This window comes from Coregonus lavaretus (assembly GCF_964263955.1).
Source record: "Coregonus lavaretus genome assembly, contig: HAP1_SCAFFOLD_2226, whole genome shotgun sequence".
NCBI lineage: Eukaryota > Metazoa > Chordata > Actinopteri > Salmoniformes > Salmonidae > Coregonus > Coregonus lavaretus.
The window spans coordinates 25,815-29,499 of record NW_028158478.1 but is presented as its reverse complement, the minus strand read 5'-3'; the positions used below and the strand labels follow the sequence as shown (position 1 = coordinate 29,499).

The following is a 3,685-nucleotide window of genomic DNA, read 5'->3' as shown; positions in this document are numbered from 1 at the left end:
AGCAAAATTGGGATTCAGCAGCAAAGAAAAGGTTGGAGAAGTTAGCATTTACGGCGATTACAAGAAGAGGACGCATCGGATTCAGCAACTAACACAGGACTGTTTTTTATTTCAGTGTCAACTTCAGGATGTTATTAACTTCCTTCATCAGAGTGACTTCTTCTCTCCCAGCCTTCTAGAGTAAGGAAGGACGTATTGTTAATGTGAATGCCTGTCTCTACGGTAGAGAGAGACTAAGCCCAAGGAGGAAGAAACAGTAAAGCTTTTATTGCACTCCGTCTTTCCCGCGGACTGAACTGAACCATGCAGCGTCCCTTGGACTTGGGGGCTCACTATTATCCCCCGGAGGCTCACCCCGACCACCGCTCCCACTCACACCGCTACCGAAGCTTTATGATCGAAGAGATTCTCACCGACCACCCGGACCACAAGGTGTCTACCCCAGCAGGGGAGCTGCTCAAGTTCGGAGTACAAGCTCTGCTCTCGGCGCGGCCATACCACAACCACCTGGGTAAGCTGCGATGCTTTTGGTTTAGAGGGAGATGTAGCCCACTCAACTTTATATTCAAAATTACTCCAATGATTATATTGTATTTGCTATTAGTCTTTGTTAGTCTTCGCTTGACGACTGCTTTTGCTTTTCAACTCAAACTACTCGTTCTGTCAGTAGCCTAATTGTCCTAAATGGCGCGCGTAAAACATTGATTTGATGTATCTTTGCATATGATTTACATTCGTTTCCCTGGTATAATTTCTTATACAAAGTGCACAATCTAGGTTATTTTTTTGTGAATGTGTGTAGAATACTAGGCTATAGGGCAGGCCTACCAAGTGTTGCTTTGATGCTTCCCAAAATATGCAATCGACAAAGTAACTCAATATTCACCATACTTTTTTTTTTGAAAAACCAGATTACAATTCCATTGGACTTTTAACAAGGTTTCTATATTTTGTCATATAAACTGTAGTCTATCGAAATGTATAGACAAGTTTGACTCATTTGTGAATATTTCCACTCATCGAGCTAATGGTCACACTGGGTCACCAAACTTTAGAAAGGACGATGCGGGCCTGTTTCTGTTCTGGACCCAGGCGTGTGTCTACAGAGCATTGGGCTCATGTCTATGTCCAATTACCATAGTATTATCCTTTTGTTAAAGCTGTTTACATTGATTGGCCATACGATTTGTAAAACTAGGCCTTGTTTATCGAAGACCACTATGTTTTGCATGTCAGCAGTCATGGGCCATACGAATTTGGCTCAGGGAAATTGTGTTGGTGGGGGAGAAAACAGACATATTCAAACATTTCATGAAGTAAATGCATAATAGGTTTGCTTATCAATATTTCAACCAAGTTATTACATTTCTAAATTTCCTGACATTGACTGAATGTATCATTTAATTATTATTAATTACACTATAAAAACTATTATTATAAGCATGATAACAATAAAATAATTACAATTACATTTTACAATTAAATTATTATTATTTGTAGTAGGCCTAGGTTTAGTGTAATATACCTAATACAAATAACGATAATATATGTACTACTTCTACTATTATACTACTACTTAAATACTATCATAATAACAAATAAAATACGAATAGTTCTTATAATTATAGAATAAAATGTTACTGTATTTATTTTAACCTATATTTTGCACCAATTTGTAAGTCGCTCTGGATAAGAGCGTCTGCTAAATGACTTAAATGTAAATGTACATTTTACTAGAAAAATCTGTCATCGTCACGTAGAACCAATTAAGATAATAGCCAAGTGTGTAGCCTATAGGCGTTGTTAAGTTTACTATTTTCGTGTAGGAGTTCAATGGGGGATAATCCAATTTATACGTGAAATTGTTTGACTTACAGTTTTGAAGGCAGACCAATCGGGTATCCTTAAGTTCCCCATGTCGCCACTCTCCTGCTCACTGGGATCACCGTTAGGCTCCGCTCTCCTATCCGGGGCTCCGGGGCTCCACGGCGGCTCAGCCTCCCACCACCTCCCGTTGGACCTCCACCTCAGGAGCAAGCTGGAACACGGCGGAGACTGCAACAGCAAGACCAAGAAGGGCCGCCGGAGCAGGACGGTCTTCACTGAGTTACAGCTCATGGGCCTGGAGAAAAGATTTGAGAAACAGAAGTACCTTTCAACACCAGACAGGTATTTAAATCAATTGAACCGTTCAATTAACCTGATTTATCCCCAGGGGGCAATACTTGCTGTGCGTAACAGTGACTCGCAAATTAGTCAGACATACAACACAACACAATAACATAGGCCTACAATCAGTCATATATCCCCATAAGACTGATGACACGAATGCAAGATATTGACACGAATGCAATATATCTCTTAACATGCTAGATATGGACTCAACTGCTTTTTAATGCAAGATGTGATGTGATATTGGATTGAAATGAAAGGAAATATCTCTCATCTCCGCTTTGTCCCCGTGCAGAATAGATCTGGCTGAGTCTCTGGATCTGAGTCAACTACAAGTCAAGACCTGGTACCAGAACAGACGAATGAAATGGAAGAAAATAGTACGTTCTTATTTCTTATTCTGAACAATATTGACAAGGAGGCGAGTGGTTTTGATAAATAATGATATTAGTTTACTTGTCCATTAACTTGGTTTTATGGTAGGCCTAAACAGTTTAATTGTAGACTATTTAGTAGTTTTAAAACTTGAATTGTTCCAACTTTACAGGTCCTACAAGGAGGAGGATTGGAATCTCCAACCAAACCAAAAGGCCGCCCGAAGAAGAATTCCATCCCCTCGAGCGAGCAGCTTTCGGAGCAGGAGAGGTCTGGAGACGTCGACCGTCAGTCCGACGGTTCCACCTCGTCACATTCAGACACTAACCAAGAGGAATAATAATGTTGGTGCTCCGACTAACTAACAACTCTCTGAAGACGTTCACCAGACGTTCATACAGTCTCCGGGATGCGTAATGGTGGTCGACCGTTGGATCGAAGTACCTTTGCCCTTGACTTCGAATGTTTTGGCACTTACATACAGAGAGACTGATGTTGGCCTCCCGTAGAAGAGGCGGAACTCTATTTTTTATTACTAGTATCGTTCTTCAGACACTTCCTCCTTGGGACGAGGTTACTTTTCGTATGATATTGTCACGTCTTCTTTCGTAATCAATGTGTTCTCAATACCTATGCTCCCACCCGCGTCACGCCGAACTAACCGTTACGGAGCGGTAGTGGAGGGGAGGAAGGGACAGAGACGCACACATCGAGCAGTAGGTCCACTTTTTCATTGCCTCCATTCAAAGGACCCACTTTACACACACTTCTTCTGATCTGTTCTGCCTTTGTTTTGCATATTTACATGATTTATGAAGCTATGTTTTTATTATAAGGACATTGTTGGATGTAATTAAATATTTTTCCACTTACACTTAATCGTTCTTTTATTTTTTTTATAGAAAGGAAATTAGACCACATTTTATATTTCCTGCAGTCACATGAGAATGTTGATGTTGTTGGCAGCTGGGAGGTCATTTTACCCCCAAAGCATTTCCATTCACCTACACTTATGGTTTCGTATCTCTCGGCTTTATTCTGTTCCAGCGCTGTGATGTAAAATCGTTTACTTGTAACATTTTATCAGTGCTACAAGTTCTTGGTAGGTAGGCCTAACATTACGCACAATTCTGCATGA

At 40.6% G+C, this 3,685-nt stretch overlaps 1 protein-coding gene across 1 annotated transcript; it reads left to right on the top strand.

The window, feature by feature from the left end:
- Window positions 1-303: 303 nt before the first annotated feature.
- Window positions 304-2,887, top strand: LOC311123940 (homeobox protein BarH-like 1; the record flags this gene model as incomplete). Its single annotated transcript, XM_084198155.1, has 4 exons — window positions 304-511; window positions 1,878-2,169; window positions 2,468-2,552; window positions 2,720-2,887. 4 exons carry the CDS (start codon window positions 304-306, stop codon window positions 2,885-2,887), a joined length of 753 nt encoding a protein of 250 aa, XP_084054281.1.
- Window positions 2,888-3,685: the final 798 nt, after the last annotated feature.